The following is an 18,325-nucleotide window of genomic DNA, read 5'->3' as shown; positions in this document are numbered from 1 at the left end:
AAATAAAAGAGGAGAGAATGAAAAGATCCTTGAAGGAAATTAAAATAAGTCATGTTAAGGGGATTCGACGGAATAGTTCAGTATAATAGAAAGGCACACAGGAAAACCTAGGTCACAGGAAAAAAAACCAGGAAAGAAAGCAAACCAGTGATCTTTCACTGTCACAGGCAAAATCTGGTTAAAAAAAACAACCTAAGAAAAAAATTTTTTTTTTTTTTTTAATTTAATAGAAGGGACCCTATTAGTAACGTCAGTTAAATTTGTTACACATAGAAATAAAGCCAGAGAGCTATCTTCCCCTTTCCAACCTTTTATGGAGTCTGGGGAAAGGAGGGAGAATTTAAAAAAGGAAACAAGAAGCTATCTTAGCAGCCTGAAGAGGGGAGACAAAAGATCCTTAAAGTCAAACAACAGATTGAGGAGTTAACTGGATCAAGCAGAGGCCTTTCTAAGAGAGAAAACTATGTTTGGAGGCCAAATAACAAGACCTATATGGAAAGGAGGAAGTTATAATATTCATCCCTCCATCTCCCCTTTCATTCATGTCATTATAGTCCAAAATGTTTTACTCTGAAAAAGACTCTGTTAATCAAGTGTGCTCACACAAGAACCATAACATTTCGTTTCCAAATTCCCAGTGAGTGAATTTACTAGATCTCAGGCTGTCCTTTACTACTTTCAACTTTAATCCTCACCAACCTGACTTTTTAGGTTTGTGATTTGTTTTCACAACCTCTTCTTAATTTTTTAAATTAAGACAGGCAGTATGATATCATTTAAGATGACATAATTTTGTTCTTACAAGGGTGTCTTGGTGCAGTTTCCTTAAATATAAATAAAAAGATAAATAGATAAAGAAATAAATGGGGGGGAGAAATGTTAAGAACAAAAAGTCAAAGTTTAAGTTTACTGCATCAAGACCATTTAATTTGCTTTTGTCTGAAAGGTGTTTTTTTTAATGACCGAGGAAAACTCCACCATACATAAAATACCATTTTTATTAGCTAATAAAAGTCAATACTTAATAAAAACCACCATCTTGTGAAGAAATCTTCCAGACATAGAATCTCCCCCTCTAACTTTGTCTCCCAAAATTTTTTTTCATATTGAAAAACACTTGCCTCATCACCTGGGTAACTATATGCTGAAGTTACAACTCCCCACATCTTACTGGCCACATTGGCAGCCTGCTTCATGCCCGATTTCAGAACATCCATTTTTGGTCCAGACAGTATATTGTCTAACTTCAGATTGGATAAAGTTGTTACGACAGATCCTAACGAGCCATGTGGAGAAGAACGACCCAGTCCTGTCAAAGATGAAGACCGCTCCTTTTGAACTCGTGGATGGGTTTGTTGCTTTGGTCGTCCAGTGAATGTTTTGGATCTGGAGACAGGACTTCTCCGATTTTCGTAAGACTCGGGGGATGGCAGGATGGAATCCAAAGGCAGGCTTGACCTCCTTTCTTGGGAGTGACCAAGTGTACCAGAGGCTTCTGCTTCCCTATCTGGCTTGTGCAATTCCATGCTGGGAAACTTACTACCCAATGGGTTCTTCAGATTCATATAGCTCTCTATTTCATCTGCCAAATTACGTGCTGCAACTGGTGACACCAACTTTTCCTCAGGTTCTCGATGCCTTGGTTGTGTGCTGTCAGTAGCCAGCAAAGATAAAGGGTCCAAGCCTACTTCAACATCTTCCCTTTCAATAGGCTTAACCACTCCATAAAAGCTATTCCTTTTAGTAGTTGCATCTTTGGATTCTGGTTTCTGGTTTTTGGACTCAGCTGACTGTTCAAGGTCTTCCATTGTGGTCACGTGTTCATCTCTTCCATTCTCAAGATGCTCCTGTCCTTCCCCAGGTTCTTCCAGCACTGGTGAAGACCTGTGCTCCAATTCCCAGTCACTCTCAGTCACACAACTCCAAGTGCTACTTATGCCAGAAACCTGCTGGTCAACGATATTTTCAAAGCTGTGGGATTTATTCATATGACAGGGTGAAGTTTTGGCCCCAGATAAAGCTGCTGTTAGGATCTTGGCATCTGCTCCCATCATTATTGCTATTTCTTTAGAATGCAAGTCCAAGCTGCCTTTTTTCAGCAGCATTCCTGCTCTGCTTTCACTGCTGAAACTGCAGCTTCTCTCTGAAAACAGTTTCTGCCTCTTCTGTCCTTTTTCACTTATTTTCTTAGGAGAAACATCACCAAAGACTACATCTTCAACTGAATCCTGAGTTATGAACAGTGGACTAGAACCAGTTTCTAAAAGAGAAAAGGCATTAATATGGTATCCATAGCCACCAAAAATGTTTATTTCCTGAAATCACGTGAAATCTCCTTATCTCCTCACTGGTGAGAAGACTGGGAGCACCACAATCTCAAGTTATCCATTAAGAAGTTACACTAGTATTAACAAGTTATTTTACTGGCTGCAAAGCCATCCTGCAGATCAAAAGTCATCTACTCTTTGACTCCTTGAAGTCAAAGCCTTTTATGGCTTCTACCTCCTTTCCCTGTGCCAACACCCTGCAGAGAGTAGGTACTACATCCAAGAACTACAGGGAAGTACAATTATAAGTAAAGATTGCTCAATTTTTTTTTTCCAGAGCTATATTCACAGATCTATATATCAAACTCCATAGTTCATTCTAGTTCTGGAAAAAAAAAAAAAAAAAAAAAAAAAGCCTATCGTGTGTCTGCACAACACAGAAGCACTACTTCGTTTATGGCACAGTCACATGTAGAAAAAGCTAATTAAATTTAGCATGTGGAAGACAAACTAATCTTATAAATATTCCTCGAGGGAATTGGGAATATTTATTGCCTAGAAAGCTGTGTTAGCTAGGCAAAAACCTCCATAAGTATGGGAATTCTACTGTACTGGGATCCCAACAGAGGACCCGATGTACCATATCCATTGCTGGAGGATGTTTGAGTCTCACATTGACGCTGGTTCTTGACTAGTCATCAGCTCTCATAATTGCCAGAAAGGCTCTGGGCAACTTCTTGCCCAAAACTCAATTCTTTGCTATCAAGCTACGCTGAAGCTGGACTACATTGCCTTAGTCAAGGACAGGCAGAAAGGCAGAAAAAAAGTGAGCCCAAGATTTGGCTTTTATATATCCGTAAGTCTTCTTCATCATAAAGATCCAGATACACAAATAAATTTTGTATGGCACAAAGGCAATATGCATTGTTTCCAGGCTATACATTGGCAATGTAAGCCACAGTAATAAAGAGACTTGTCCAAGGTCAGAGAGGTTTAGGTGACAAAATCAAGAGTACAGACCCTAATTCTCTTGGTTTTCTAGTACATTACTGAAACACTCTCAGTGCAGGACAGGGAAAACCTTGATTTCAATCTACTCAACAGTGATTTTCAACCTTAGAATCCACAGGGTCCTTCTAAAGTCACCTGCAAAGGATAATGGTGGAAAGCAAATGTTGTGCAAGATACCTGCACCTCGAATAGAAGTTTTGTTTCTTTTCATAGCATGAAAAGATTACAAAACACTATAGCACAACAAGATGAGGAATTTAGCAAGCTGACTTGAAAAGCAAGTGACTCACCACCACTGCTTTTCCTTCCACTGCTATCAAAAATGCCAGATGGAACTTTCACAATACTGTTACCCCAAGCAGGTGGGTCTGTTGGACTATGAGTTTCTATATTCAGCTGTTGCTTTTCATCAGATTTCTCAGTACAAACCTCTACAAGAAAGAGAAAGTGAACTTTAGTTAATTTAACTAAATAATTTCATTTGCACTGTTATGGAAAATACAAACTCAAACACTGTTCCCTTATGTAATTACAACCTAAAGGATCAGTTCTACTAGGTACTGAGCATTTCCTGGAAATAATACCCAGAGAGATGACAGTAACAGTATTACACAGAGAGTGCTTTGCTGTTCAGAAGGTTAGAGCATATGCCAATTTATTCCCTTGGTACTTTTTCAACTAACCAAAGCAGAGCAGGAACAACAGTTCTCAGATTTTCATGCAGGGCTATTTGTCTAATGACAGCTTTAGAAACCATAACTCAAATTAAGGATCTAGTATCACACATATGAAACAGATTCAGTAATGAGAAAGACAAAATACAGAAAAACTAAGGACAAAATCTGGATAGCAGACAGGAGATGACCGTATTTTCTACAGCTGGAAAGAGTTTGTAGGAAAAAGTAGTGCATTTTATTAGGCCAACTGGTACAGCTAAAAAAATGGTCAAGTTTTCAAATACACAAATGAGAGGAACGGAATACAAAATACTGTGTGCCCCAGCACTTGTCCAATTTTTCCATCTATATTAAATTAGTCTAATAAAAGGCTATTTCTACCGATATGTACTCCACTGCTATTATCTAGGGCGTAGTAGTAGTCCACCAGATTTTATACAGTCATATTTTGACCTTGGCAACGTTATGAATTCAATATATTAAGTATTTGTGGTAGTCTAATGCATGAAGATTTATTACAAAAAGCCTTCATCAATGTAAACATGCATACTTAACCTCCTATTAGGTCTTCAGCTTTAGAAGAAATATCCTTCTCTATTTGTGTTTCAGTTGCATGAAGACTATACCCATCATCTCTTAAAAGTTCATCCTTGGATCTGTAGCCCTGGTCTGACTGACCACCTGTTTGAAGGAATACAAAAACATGCCTCAGATTTGTTTTTCTTTGCTAAATTTGTTTTTCAGTAAGAAAATAAAAGAACTTAAATTCATTTGTTTCACATTTTGTTTTGCCAGAAAGGTTCATAGTAAGATCACCAAAATGCGTAATCTGTGCACAGATCTACTTGGTGATGGTGACAGCAGAGATAATTAGGCTATACAATCCAAATTTACTTTTCTAATTATTATACTAAATACAAGTTATTCCCCCAGGAACACTATAGTGACTAACTACTTTTAACACACTGTATCTCCTTTCATTCCTTTCCCTTCTCATTAGCATGAAATATTTCATTGCTTGGCAAGCTAAATTCTCAAATGCATCCACAAAAGAAATTTAGACAAGCGCAACAGTAATTGAGCAAGCTTCTAACAATGAATACATCCCTGAAAAGAACTGTACCATAAACTGTGCTACATCTTTGTGCTATAGTGCAAAGCATAAAATAAAATGTAAAAATCTAAACATTTAAAAAAATTCTGTTTCTCCATGATACCAGTTAAACTTGACAGCTGTAACTCATTCTTAAAAAAAAAAGTTGACAGTAGTCCAAAAAGTCTGCCATAGGAAACAATCCAGAAAGACACTCTTTTCTTTCTTATTTTTATCTGAAGTGCTGCTGTATATGCAAAAATACGAAAATACTATATGGGACATATCCCACAGCAACATGTTAAACAGGATTATTTACATGCCTTAGAGTACCTATTAGGATACATGACTATTTTAAAAGATCAAAGTGTAAGTTACTGAGTGTGAAAGGTATTAGGAAGCTCCATAAAACTTAAGTGACAGACATAATTTATCTACAATACATATTACTGCCATTTATTTTACCAAGAAAGCACGAACATGTAAAAAAGAATTAAATTTAAAAGTTTGAGCAGCCATCAATTATTACATTTGGCTACTATATTAAAAACCTTTTATATAGAAAAGTAAGTTCTGACATTCTTTGGTCCTTATTTTCTCCCTATCATTTCAATAATGTTAGTATCCCTGCTTTGCACAGAAGTGAAAACGCCCTATCAATAAATGGGTGAATTACCTGCAGAAGTAACATTCAAGGGTAGAAATAATGCACACGTGCATCCAAGGCTTCACACCATATAAGTCTGCACCCCACACCGTGATAGCCAAGGACAAATGCAGCACCCAAGAGACAGCAAAGAGCAAAAAGCAGAGCAACAAAGAGCAGAGAGAAGGGAAATTCAGTAATCTAGGCAGGCATATCAGACGAAGCACAGGAATCAGACTAAAAGTTCTCTTTACAGAAAGGCTCAAGATATTAAAAACACGAAGAGTGTTCAAGAATCATTTGTACATTAAGTTTTGAAGTACACACAGAAGGGAAGTTTAGTTGAGACTGTGCCCAGGTAGGAGGTAATCAGTACTAAAGGAGATATGAAGAACCATGAATTTCATCTTGCCATCTCAAGTGATTAACTTCCTGTGCACTCTTTTGACTCCATTTTGTCTGGAAGAGTGCACACCATGCTTAAGACAGAGTCTTCTCCAGTTTATCACCTGTCTTTCCATTCCCAGGGTGTTTCAAAGACTGTATGACAAGGTTCTGATAATTTCTATATTTATTTCCAAGTTTAGCAACTACTATTAAGAAGCTTGAATATGGCCTTTAAAAGCATAGTGTACTATAACCAAACATAACATACTAATTCCAGGAATGCTAATTAGGCCTTTCTGGATTACCATCAAGGAGCAACATTTTTAAAGTGTTAGCTTCTAATCACCTCAGCAACTTTCACTCCTTTCCTTTAATGCAGAGAAAGGTTTTACTCACACAGACTATCATTTCTATTAATGACAATATGCAAAAATTGAACAGACTCATGTCAGAGGCTTCATACCTTTTCTGCATATTATCACAAAAAGCAAGGTTCATGAGACCACAGCAAGACATTTATTTTAACATAACAGTACTTCTGCTACAGTTCACTCTAAACTAAAGAAGCAGCATGATCTGCAGTAAAGGAGTAATATTCAACAACAGCGTACTTCTTTTTCTTTACATAGTTTAACTCCATGCTTCGTTCTCTATAGCCTCAAGAGGGGAAGGTGGTGGTTGTGGAGGGGAAATCAGCAGGAAACTAGAAAATTTAGCCTTTTGGGGGACTGTTAGTAGTGAAACCCAGCAGAATCTAGTACCTGTGCTAGAGTGATTATCAATGGAATCAAGCCTGACTAAGTCACTGACGAAGAGAGTGTGCTCCCCACTGTTAACATCATTAGAACTATCCACGCTACCATGGCTCACCATGTCCCCATCACTTCCACCCGTGGTACTCCGCAGAGCTAAAGACATGAACGAGAGCTGGTTAGTAAGAGAGGATTTAACTTTTCAGGTTTTTAAATAAATCTAGCCTCTTCAGACAACAGTAAACACTTTTGCTTGCACATATAAAATAAGAATATGAAATTCTAGCAACAGAATTCAGACAATTAATTCTCCGGTGTACGAAAGACATTCTAAGACTGTTTCAAGCATGAAGTTGGCAATTATCAATTTTTATACACTTAAAGAAAAATTTTCCACTTGTAAAAGCCACAATGTTAGCTGCAATCCCTCAGAAAGCATGTCATGCTCTTGTTCAGCAAAAATAAATCCATTTCAACTAACTTATTACCTGATATCACAGGTACTCGTGGGCTCTGCGTTGATTTCTTTAAGCACTGCCTAAATTGTGCTGTGCCACGAACTACATTTCGTACCTTTGTCCACAGGAATATGCCACTGCGGTTACTGCTAGGCCAAGGAGACTCTAAAACTGCCTACAGAAAGAGACAATACAATAACAAAAACAGTAAGAAAGTTACACTAAGAAACACAGTACAGTGAGAAGCTTTGCTTTCCATACTCAAAAAAGGCATTTCCTGTCAACCATGTGAAGAGGGACAAATATTTGAGTTTTTATGAGCTGTTCCCTTTTATCCCACAACTCTGGATACAATAGCTGAATAACAACAAACAATGGATCAAGATTTCTTTAAGCAAACAAGGTGGGGTTTGTTCTTATTTATATACTTCGGTGGCAACAAAAAGACCGTAGTAGCACCTCTTTTCCTATTACTTTACGTAGTTTACTTTACTAAGAAGTTTCATCAGTATATTACAGGAACTTGGAAGCAAGGAAAAGAGGGGGAGGCTACTTCAACGAGCCTAATTCCAGCCTTCTATCTTGGATCCTGCTACCTTAAAGGATACAACTAGGAACAGATGGTTTTGACGTGGAAGCACTAGACAGGTTCCAAAACTTGGAAATGGAAACACTATAAATGTATATTTCAACAGAGTTTTTGCTTAGCCAAACAGCACAGGAATGTAAACTTAACAATGTAAACTCATACAGTGTAGATCCAGTGAACCGTAAGCATGTCCAAAATGATTGCTCTCCCAAGAGAGCCAGCAAATCCAAGTGAAGAGCTGTAAGAAACAATCTTCAAAACATTCTACAGGACAAGGGGAGTAACAACAGCAAGAGACACACTGGTCCAGTATCCCTCGTCAAGACTTCTCTTACCTTATTGTAATAACCATAGGTGATGGCATTTGGCTGTATTCCAGCATTTTTCATTTCAAAGAGGACTCTCACAGCCTGAACAGGCTGACCCCACAGTCCACAGAGCTGCATTACAACCCTGTAGCAGACCTGACAAGATACAGAAATGCATAAATGGACTGACGACAAGGATATTGAAACAGCTTAAGCTCTTCCCTGATTTCCAACTTTTACACATGTAAAAGGCAAAGCCATGTGAGAGCAGCTACTCAGTACATAACACTTAACAGCCAGAAGAGGGAGCAAAAATTAAACAGGAAATCAAATGAGCTGAAATAACATCAGCAGTCACATTGTTGAGAATGCTGAATTTTTTTCCACTCGGCAATTCTGTTTGCAAAATAAAACAGGGAAGGAAACACCCATGCAAAAAGCAGGATAACTTGCTGCTGTATGCCTGTGGATACTACTGAAAGAATGGTATGCTGCACACAAAACCCATTATCCCTTCAGTTCAATAAGGCTGCAAAGCATTAATTCAAAGTGCATTTAAAAAATAGGGATATTCAAGAACTTCCTTCTTGAAGAAATCTGGGAGAAGACTAGCAACACTAACTTGGAGTACTTGACCCATCTGACACTATGCTGATGACGAAAAAGGAAATTAATTTCTAGTTGCCCTAGTTAAGCAGACTTCTTTGAGATCATTCCAAGGTGGATTTGAAACAGGTCAAACTGCAAGTATGCTTAACCTGGTGGTGGTGGTGAAATACACTATATTTGCACCTTGTCTTCTATTCCACATTTATAGTAACATTTTCTTATTCACACTTGCCTCATCGAGTGGTTCCACATCAGTTTTCCTCATTTTAATTAGAACATCATATGCCTGCTGCAGTGCTTTGACTTTGGGATGTGCAACTCTGATGTAGGCTGGCAGACAAATAAACCATAGGCTGTAACTATGACTGAAGAGACACTTAGCCCACTGGGGGGGGCTTACATAATACTTCTTGGCTAATTTATGGGCTGTTTTTATCTCCTGTAAGAGTGAAACAAAACAAAAAAGCAGACAAAAGATATAACATCCTGAACCTAGAAGCCATTACTAACTCAGATACTGGCTTCTTAAAAGTAAGCATTTAATAATAATGGACAAACATTCAACTGAAAATCCCTTCTTGCCACTCTCTTATTAAGGTGCTCTGCAAGCAAAAACTAGCATCAGAATTAATCCTCTTTTTTCTTCTTCCCCATTCAAGCATTAAAATTAATTTCCTTTTGTTTTATATTACAGTCTAAAGCTTAAAAATGGGTTTGACAATAAACTGTAATCTCAGATGCTAGTTTGTTTATTTGTTGCCTTCTGTTTCTTTCTTTCGCAAGTGTTGATTCCCAACAGTTACAAAGACCTAATCTCTACACAACATTTACTTATAGTATAAACAGGTAGTGGCAATTTTACCAAAAAAAAAAATTCATATCTTTCAGTGTTCACACAGTGATTACAGTAAGACTCATCTGACCTGTTTTGTCCTCTTTGCCATGAGTGCTGGACTATTTGAAATGCTGCTTCCAGCTGGGTGTCTCCTGAAGGAGAGCTTGAGCTCCTGTGGCCTGTCAAAGAGCTTGAAATCGAGTCGTGGGAAGTTTTTATAGCTATATAGATGATTAAAAAACAAACAAAAAAAAAAAAGAAAAGAAAAGCTTTTCACATACCTGCCGATAGCAGGAAAGCCATACAAAGACAACTTGCGTGCAAAGAACTGATGAACAGGAGAATAAAGAACCGGGGTGGGGGGGAAGATAGCAAGATCCTTTAAGTCTTATTCACGAAGATATCACAAGAAGATGCCTTGGACATTAAATCTCTATAGACAATGGAAACAAGAACCAGACTGCCATCCATTATCATGAAGGTCAGGGAAGCACAGATGATGATTAACAAGGACAACAGTTGGAAACAGAACCTTCGTGACCTCCAAGAGAGACAGGAAGAAAAAACTCATACCCAGAGTGTCTGAAACTCCACACTTCCTGCCCAGGGCTGAAAAACACTGAATGAAAGAAATCTGAAAAGTGGTATGGGTGTTTTGTGTTTTTGGTTCATCAGCTGCAGGTCAATAGTACTGGGCAGATCCATTACCCACCCCCTGTCATTCCCATTGTGAAACAAAGTGTGCTGCAGTTGCTACAAAATACACATAAATGGTTCAAACAGGAAGAAAGACACTGAATACATGTAGAGAAGTATTACTATAAAGTTGTCAAGAAGTTACTGAAAAATTAAAACCAAAATCCACATGCCCTCAAACATACACACACACAATACATTGACTTCTAGAGCTTCAGAAACTTACCAGAATCTGGGCAGTTCATATCTTTTTACAGATTCTTCTAAACATTATATTAAGGCAAGTCTTGCACTAAGATGGAACATCTGCCCTGCTTAGCATCATAAGCATTCTAGTTTCACTACATGTGGCTGTTTAACTTGTACCTGTATTTTGGCACTCGGTCCTGTCCGTCATCAGCAGGAGGTTCTGGTGGCATTATGAACACTGTGTGTTCACTTTTTTGTGATTCATCAAGCTCAATCAATCGTGCATCTTCAATGGAATCTACATCAACCTGAAAACAGAGTTTGTATTCTAAGTACTGAGTTTGGCTTTGGGATAAAATGTCCTTTTTGACATTCATTATGTTAGTATATGAAAAAATATATTTAATACATACTGTATTTGATTATATATATGTAATAAATAAAATAAATTATATTTGTTCTAATTACTCATATATCAAGTCCACAGCCTTGTCTTTCCACTTTTATTTCATGATCATGTATCCCTAAACATTTTGAAGGACAAAGTACCTTCTCTCCTTTTTCTGTTCCTTTATCCGGAAAGAGCTGGGAAAAGAGAGGGAAAAAAAATCAGAGTTTCTTCTCAACTTAAAAAAAACCCTAAATAATTATATTAAAGCCATGTCATTTACTGAAATAGTAAATAAGAAACACTAAATTTTCGTATTACTGTAGAAGGAATTAATCTCTTTTTCAAATGCTTCCTTTGCTGAAAGTAAGAAAATGCAGTAATCAGCATGCTTTCAATCTGTTGACATTATCTACTAAATACACAAAATCCTAAATCTATCAAAGTGCTTTCATTTAGTTTAATTGAAAGAAACTGCTGTTTTGCAGATATTTTCAATATGATGATTTAAGTATGCAACACATTAACAACCTGCAATAATATCAAATCTCTAACAATATTAAATGAAGTATACTCTAGATGCTTACTCTAGATGTATGCCCCATACTCAGCAGAAAGAAAAATGAAACTTTTAAACACTTATTTTGTGGTCTGTTTACAAGTATTAATTTGATCAGAGTCAATACTGAATCAAAGACTCATTCTAAAAGAACTTGGTATGGAAATGAAGGTTCTGTCCAGGAAGAATCATATATATACACCTTAAAAAAATACATATAATTCTCTAGCTCCTGATTTTTATATTGTGAACTTGGCATTTTACAGATGAAGCTATAAACTCAATAACCAGACCAGAACCATGCTGAAGAGATTTTGTTTCAAAAAACATGAATGGGTTACAGAAGTCTTTCTCACAGAAAATACAGGCAACAAAAGGCGATCTTATCTACATAAATCAGTTTTGACCACAAGTGGAGCACTAGGCATGTTTTGGTGTTTTAAGTTTAAATTGTGTAGAAAAGAGCAACAATAGAGATGACCACTGATAGATAATTCCACATTAGAGGGAGGGTGATTAACATTTAAAGGGAAGAGATGGATGGCATTGTGCTAAAGTGTCAGCTACTGGTATTTCTCGCATTATCTTATAGCTTGATGTCCTACTGGGCTTTAATGAAAGTTTCCTGCATCAACACGGAAAATGATGACCATGCAAGAAGATGAAGGAAGAAACTGACTCAGCAATAACCACCAAGAATTCCAATCCCTCAAAACACTTGCTGCAGAGGGTATCTACCTTTAAAACTAAAAACCAGGACAATAACACAAAAGGAACAGAAGCATATAATTTAATAGTATTGCTACATGTTTTTTACCTTTTCTATGCAGTCATCAAAAAATGCCAAGCCAGTATCCTTGTCACTCACAAAACTGCACTCTTCAATAAAGCGGCTGAATATCTGTGTTTTGGTGAGATGCGTGTAGAACTTTGCATAGGCACGGTCTCTGCTTTTTAAAAATCCTGATTATAAAAAGGAACACACAACTAAATACCAGTTATGAGTTCCATAAGAAATTAACATACACAATGTGAACATAAAATATTTAAAGTGCTAATACATAAAGTGTTGGCTTTATCAATAAAAACAACTACTTATCACTACTTGCATTCAGAAGATTAAAATACAGCTTTTATTCAATTATTATTTTTCACCATAGTTAACAATACTTGGCAAGCAATCACCCCCATGTAATCTGCTCACTGTGTCTGTTGACTTTTTGTGCAAGAAAAAGGAGATGATGACCTTGTACAAAAGCAGAAGTATCCAACAGTTAAAACAATACTAAAATAAAAATTATTTTATACTAAAATAAAAATTATGTTATCCTAAGAGGTGATGGGCCTGAAAATATTAAGACTTTCCAAACCTTTGGCTAAAAATCTCTTCTCAAATCTCTCTTCCAGTAATTAAAAAAAAAAAAAAAAAAATCAACAACCCCAAACAAAAAAAAACAACCCCAAAATACCACCACCACATACAAACCAAAAACACCTGTGACATTTTAGCTAGCATTCAACTCATGAACAGATCTGAAAACTTAAGGGCATAAGATGAGGAAAATAAGATGACCTTTGCCAACAATTGTTTTGTTATGTTTCTGATCTCTGCCCCATTCTCTATTGTCTTCCCATTTATATCAAGAACATTACTTTGCTCTTCGTTACCAGGCTTCTGGCATTTTTGCTCTGTACAAATTGAGAAATATTCTTTCATTCTCAAAAGCTGCCCTTCCAGAATATGCCACGCAGAGAGGGCATCATGCTACTGAAAGACAGCTTTTCTAATACCAGAGTTATTGCAAAATTTCAGTTCTATGTGCATATATCCATGTTCTAATAAACTTTGAATAGTTTAACTTCATACAACTGCAATTTTAAATATTGCCAAGAATGGTACAGCCAAAGGGAACTTTGGCCTTTTAAAGTTAAGCAGCTCCTCAACCCTAAAGTTGTAACACTGCCAATGCTATCAGCAGCTGGTTTGCCTCACCCTCACCTTGATGATCAAACAAGGAATCAGCAGCAGTTGCTTTATTTGAAGGAGCCTGCGTGATTGGCTTGAGGTATGTTCTGTAACCCTTTAAAATGGATGCCATGAAACGGAGAAAAGCTTCCTGGATCTCCATCTCGAGTTCTATCATCTTCTTCTGCCAGGAGAAATCTGCCTCAATAGGAGTCATCTCCACTGCAGAGCCTTCTTGAGTCTTCCTGTGAACTAGCAATGAGCAACACATAAAATCCTATATTAAAATTCAGTGCATTCGAACAGGTAACTTCGGATGCTGCAAGACGCTGAAGATGGATTTTTTTCTTTTTTCTACTTGCCCGTATTCAAAAGTGACAAACATTAGAAATCCTGTGATTATTTTCCAATTGCTCTGGCCCATATAAAAGGCAGGTTACCTCAAGAGTTGATTATGTGTTTTTCTAACTCATCCAGCCCTCTGGGAAATGAAACAACGAGGAGGATCTCAGCTGAGTTAATGTTACCACATACCCAAATGAATGTAGTCTTTCAGTAATATATCAACACAAACACAAAGGACTATGTTTTCCCTGTTCTGAAGATTGCACATCTAGAAAGAAAGGGCCTAAAACTATTTTTCAAATCAAAATTCTAACATTTTAGTGCACCAAAGTGTAGAAACAAGTAGATAACATTGAGTTTACTCTTGCACTCTTAAAAAAAAACAGTAGCAGGTACGCTGAAAATTATAGTTCCACTTTTTTATTATGACAAAAATATCAATTAGCATAATATAAATATTTATATATAAATATAAATAAATATCATAACATATCTATTATAATATTGCCAAAATAGAAAAACTATCTATCTAAAAAAGACCACTGGTTTTGCTTGAGTTAAAATTAGGAAGTCGTTCTGTATTAGGTAGATTGCATGACATACCCTGCTGATAAAACAAAAGAAAAGTTGAGGTTTTCTAACAGATGAAGTAAAGTCTATCTGCAAAAAAAAAGAATTATAGAAAATTGAGGCAAGAACACCTACCTCTTAATTAATGCACTTTTCTGTTTCCATAGTTTACCAATTTTATATATCTTGTATACCTATGAGGCTATCATTGTCTCCTTCTCCATAATGATGCAACTTAACATACTCTGAACCAACTTACCTTAAAGAGCCTATCTACAGTTAGAAAGAAGCAATACCCGAAAACTGTTAGGTCAGCTACAACTTCACTCTCACCTGTCCAAGTCATTAAGCTGAAGATGGTCATTTTTCTTTTTCTTTTGACAAAATGCCTCATCAAAATTTAGCTACTCAATTGTTTTTGTAGAAAAGTCATTACCTGAGATATTCAGCAGTATCTGCACAACAGTCGAGATATTCAACATTATTTTACCCATATCCCCATTTCCTCTATTATTTTTGATCAGAACTGTGAATATTGATTTGATCCAAACGTGTTTTAGCTGAATCTTTGTTTAAATAATTTAATCATGAGTAAAAGCTAAACAAAAAGCTCAAATTTTAAGAAGTCACAGCAAAGAAAATAAAAGTCCATAAAAATAATTCACACCACATATGATAGAAGGAAGTCCTTACATTTATATACCAATTATAATTAAGACTTGTAGGTGTGTATCAGAAAATTTAGTAGTTTTCTTTGAATATTTACTTTCCCTGCTTTAGGCAGTTTCTGTTCTTACCCCTTCCCATTTTATTTTATATATTTCACCTGCTGCCAGCTGTGGGTGCAGTTTCTTTAAGGTGCTGAGCAGACTTTTACACGGCTTCTTAGGAAACTGCTTCCAGTTGGTGCTCTTCTTATCATCTGATCTAAAACACATGGGAGGGATAAAAAGGGTATATAAAATACAGACCATATGAAAAAGAATAGCTTCTACAGCCCTAAGTTGCTTCATTTTCAGAATGCAGTTGTCGTGGTTTAGCCCCAGCCGGCAGCTAAGCCCCACGCAGCCGCTCGCTCACTCCCCCCGGTGGGATGGGGGAGAGACTCGGAAGAGCAAAAGTAAGAAAACTCGTGGGTTGAGATAACAACAGTTTAATAATTGGAACAAAATAATAGTAATAATAATAATGAATTGTAATGAGAAGGAAAACAACAAGAGAGAGAGAGGAACAAAACCCAAGGGAGGGAAAAAAGGGAAAAAAAAAATATATATATATACAACCGCTCACCACCCGCTGACCGACACCCAGCTAGTCCCTGAGCAGTGATCACTGCCCCCCGGCCAGCTCCTCCAGTTTATATACTGGGCATGACATCATATGGTACAGAATAGCCCTTTGGTCAGTTTGGATCAACTGTCCTGGCTGTGCCCCCTCCCAGCTTCTTGTGCACCTGGCAGAGCATGGGGAGCTGAAAAAAAGTCCTTGACCAGTGTAAACACTGCTTAGCAACAGCCAAAACATGAGTGTGTTATCAATATTATTCTCATACTAAAATCCAAAGCACAGCACTACACCAGCTACTAGGAAGAAAATCAACTCTATCCCAGCCGAAACCAGGACAGTAGTAACTAAAAAAAAGAAATTATTTTTAAAAGAAATCTTGCCAACTGTCCCTATTTGTCAAAAATAAAAAAATGGGAGTGACATAACTCAGAATTTCATTTCCTCCGATACAGAACAGTATAAATTGAGTTATGAGTAGAGTTATCTCCAGTCTGTAAGGAGGATCTGCATTAAGATTTGATTTAGACTTTTTAGTTGAAGTTTCACTTAGCTGGTTTCCCTTTCAGAATTTTTATCAGTCTTGCTAATATAATTTAAGCACACTAATCTGTATGTGGTTACTACGGAAAGTCTATACTACCATAAACCTGCCATACTGCTACTGATACAAATAAAGGCAGTTTGGAATACAACATGTACTTGTTACTGCATAGTGCTGGAAGACCAGTCTGGTAGCTTTACGGTCATATCGTACACTGTAACATGTCTATGGTAATTTCAGTTCCAGCTTCAACCACAGGCTAGCAGGGTCTAGGAAGATTGAGAATTCAGTTCCCAGTTTGAAAATTATGCGGTTGATTAAGCAATGGGATAAATTGGCCTAAAGGGATGCTCATCTTTGTTAGAAGGACAATGGGTACAATGCCAGACCTTGTTTAAGCAGTTGGATATGAAGAGAGAGAGAGTAGGGAGTAAATCCTGAGAACTCCTACACCTCTTTCTGGAAGGCAGAAGGTGGAGGAGAATTGCTGTAACGGGGAGTACAACAAACCCTGTGGCCACAAGGCCTAATCAGTTATTACTATCCGAGCTGATGCTGTCACTGCTTGTTTTGCACTTTGCATCAGTGAAACGTGTGTTCAATTATTATTTGCTCAATTGGCATCAACACAGAACTATCTTAGGAAGGAAGCCAAGGTTTCAGAAGTTAAAGAAAAAAACGCATGCTTACGGATGCCTTTGCCCATTTTTTTCCCCACCATAATGGCATGCCTATAAACAATGTAAGTGGTACTGTTCCAAAAACGCAAGGAAAAAAATCCTGCTATAAAAATAAAACAAACTCTCAAATCTTTGCCCTAAAAAGGCTACTTTCCTTAACCAGCTTTCAGTGTTACTTTCACAGAGATAGTTGAAAACATCCAAAAAAAGGCATTAAGGAAGATGCTGAATCAATAAAAGGCCTTCAGTAGTTTTTGGCAGTAAATAAAGCTTCAGGCTATCATAAGGAAGATAGCAGCAAACTTGCTCTAAAAAGACACTAGACAGACAGACTGATGTGCTAGAAAATATTGAATTTTTCAAATGCTATTCTATTATGCAGTCTTTCAAAGTTAGCAACAGTGCTGTTAAATGCTTTTACATCTAAAAAAAAAGCAGCATTGCCACAGAAATAAACAGGGGCAGAAAGAGATGTGGATAAAATTAAATGGAACATTAATCCTTACTCACTAATAACGTAGTATTTTAGAATTCTGTATGATCTTCAACACAAAGTGCTTTATGGAGATTTGGTTTTACCAACACATCTCCGAAATTGAAGAATATCCTCATTTCCAGGTTAAAAAAGTTTTATAATGCAGGTACCACCATCTCACATTTACCTAACTCAAATGTTACAGATGTCAAATTCCTCTGGAAGTCAAATAAGTGATACAGATGAGATATATGCAAAATGGGCAGCAAAAAAGAAAAACATCAGTTGACTATTGAAAGAGACTTATAAGACTTATAAGACTCATAAGACAGTAAAAGAAAAGGTGCAAAAATCTTTACAGTTGAGTGCCTCATAAGAGGTCAGCCACTGGTAGATTTTCAGTTCAGTAACCAATCCAAGTAAGGTTGGTACTTGGTCTTTCTAGCAGTCATCCCAACAGAATCTTGACATCCTTATCTCCCTGCTAAATCCCCTGTTTATTTCCTTCATTTTTCTGCAACCCAGTCTTCAACTTCCATTCTACTCATCAACAAAAACATTCAGGTATTTTTCACTGCAAATATCTTCATATAAACAAGTTATCTTCCTTGAGTTTCTTCAATACATTCTTATTTCACAACACCTATTATCATTATTCTTTTGGTGGCATAATACTTTGATATACAGTGACGAAAATGCTTTTTGCAGGGTTTTTAATGGGGACCTAGGGGATGGAGGAAAAAACAAATACAATCGACTCCACTGTTTACTATTTCCTTTGATGCTACTAATAAAAGAAAGCATTTCAGTAATGTAAAAGAAACATTTGCTTCAGTAGAGGAAGGGTCCTTTTGACACAATGAAAATCAAGAAACCATTCAACTGACACACAGATCAAATGACTACTTCTAACTCAAGTTAGTAAAAACAAAAGTCAAGAGTTTAAAAGTGACTTGAAATAAAGTAAAACTATATTTTCACAGAGAAAAGATGTGCA

At 36.8% G+C, this 18,325-nt stretch overlaps 1 protein-coding gene across 5 annotated transcripts in view; it reads right to left on the bottom strand.

Moving 5' to 3' along the window:
• Window positions 1-18,325, bottom strand: part of DENND4C (DENN domain containing 4C) — a 77,591-nt gene that overhangs the window by 20,238 nt on the left and 39,028 nt on the right. For 4 of the 5 annotated variants that reach the window (XM_075488206.1, XM_075488207.1, XM_075488209.1 and 1 more), the window contains 13 exons: window positions 15,172-15,272; window positions 13,464-13,682; window positions 12,282-12,427; window positions 11,067-11,102; window positions 10,695-10,825; window positions 9,721-9,853; window positions 9,030-9,236; window positions 8,216-8,344; window positions 7,322-7,466; window positions 6,843-6,989; window positions 4,511-4,636; window positions 3,569-3,709; window positions 1,118-2,260 (listed from right to left, as the gene is read on the bottom strand). In XM_075488206.1, coding sequence (XP_075344321.1) covers window positions 1,118-2,260; window positions 3,569-3,709; window positions 4,511-4,636; window positions 6,843-6,989; window positions 7,322-7,466; window positions 8,216-8,344; window positions 9,030-9,236; window positions 9,721-9,853; window positions 10,695-10,825; window positions 11,067-11,102; window positions 12,282-12,427; window positions 13,464-13,682; window positions 15,172-15,272 — 2,804 coding nt within the window. The remainder of the gene's footprint in view (window positions 1-1,117; window positions 2,261-3,568; window positions 3,710-4,510; window positions 4,637-6,842; window positions 6,990-7,321; window positions 7,467-8,215; window positions 8,345-9,029; window positions 9,237-9,720; window positions 9,854-10,694; window positions 10,826-11,066; window positions 11,103-12,281; window positions 12,428-13,463; window positions 13,683-15,171; window positions 15,273-18,325) is intronic. The other variant, XM_075488210.1, reaches the window with a different exon arrangement.

Source organism: Mycteria americana, chromosome Z (assembly GCF_035582795.1).
Source record: "Mycteria americana isolate JAX WOST 10 ecotype Jacksonville Zoo and Gardens chromosome Z, USCA_MyAme_1.0, whole genome shotgun sequence".
NCBI classification, from domain to species: Eukaryota; Metazoa; Chordata; class Aves; order Ciconiiformes; family Ciconiidae; genus Mycteria; species Mycteria americana.
This window is presented reverse-complemented; position numbering and strand designations above follow the sequence as displayed.